Raw genomic sequence first — 792 nt, 5'->3', positions numbered from 1 at the left:
ATACACACACGAGTGAGTGGACAAACAAAAGAAAGTGTACTAAACACATTTATTCGGAGTTAATGTATTATTCAAATCATATGCACGTGTGTATGTGTGTGTGTGTGTGGGAGCTTGTGGGCATTTATACACTCTAGTTCACTTTATTATGTATAATTACTTTATATCGTTCACAGATCGCAATAAAGACCGCAAGCTTGATATCCCTGTTTCGCATGTAAAACTCGAGTTTGAGATGAAACTCGAATCTTTCTCCACGAAAAGTGTCCTGTTGTGTTTTAAGGCTGATTATCATGCTGATCATTATAATTTCAACAATCAAATTGGCTGCACAAAAAAACAATATTAGAACGGTCGACGTGGCGGACCAATTTCTATGTCAATAACGCAAATATCAATTCAATGACTACCTTGAAGATTTGAGAGCTTCATATTCAATTGCATAAACCCAACAAGAGAACTATTTTTAGATTGACAAAATAAAAATAAAAAAACATTAATCGGAAGACAAATATAGATATTGGGTTCGTTGATAAATATATTGAGCTTAGAGATATTTTTTTTGAGATTAATTGTAACAGACAACTGTAAAAAGCGAAATAAAGAAAATTGAAGAATGAAAAATTCTATTATTATTAAGATTTATTGATCCTCCAATCGGTCCCTCTACACATATAATGAACGTATACATACACACATACATGCATACGTGAGTGCGCGTGTGTGTCGGTATGCGCGTGTGTATATATAACAAAGAGCGTGAATGATCCGTGTAGTGTAGTGATTAGAGTT

The 792-nt window shown here is 33.7% G+C and overlaps 1 protein-coding gene across 1 annotated transcript in view; it reads left to right on the top strand.

The window, feature by feature from the left end:
• The window catches only part of LOC106876287 (uncharacterized), a 6,672-nt gene extending 6,048 nt beyond the window's left edge, over positions 1-624 (top strand). The window contains exon 4 of the mRNA XM_014924780.2: positions 177-624. Coding sequence (XP_014780266.1) covers positions 177-349 — 173 coding nt within the window. The 3' untranslated portion in view covers positions 350-624. The remainder of the gene's footprint in view (positions 1-176) is intronic.
• Positions 625-792: the final 168 nt, after the last annotated feature.

This window comes from Octopus bimaculoides, chromosome 13, assembly GCF_001194135.2.
Source record: "Octopus bimaculoides isolate UCB-OBI-ISO-001 chromosome 13, ASM119413v2, whole genome shotgun sequence".
Lineage (NCBI taxonomy): Eukaryota > Metazoa > Mollusca > Cephalopoda > Octopoda > Octopodidae > Octopus > Octopus bimaculoides.
Note: the sequence above shows the minus strand (reverse complement) of the source record. Positions and strands in the feature narration are given on the sequence as shown.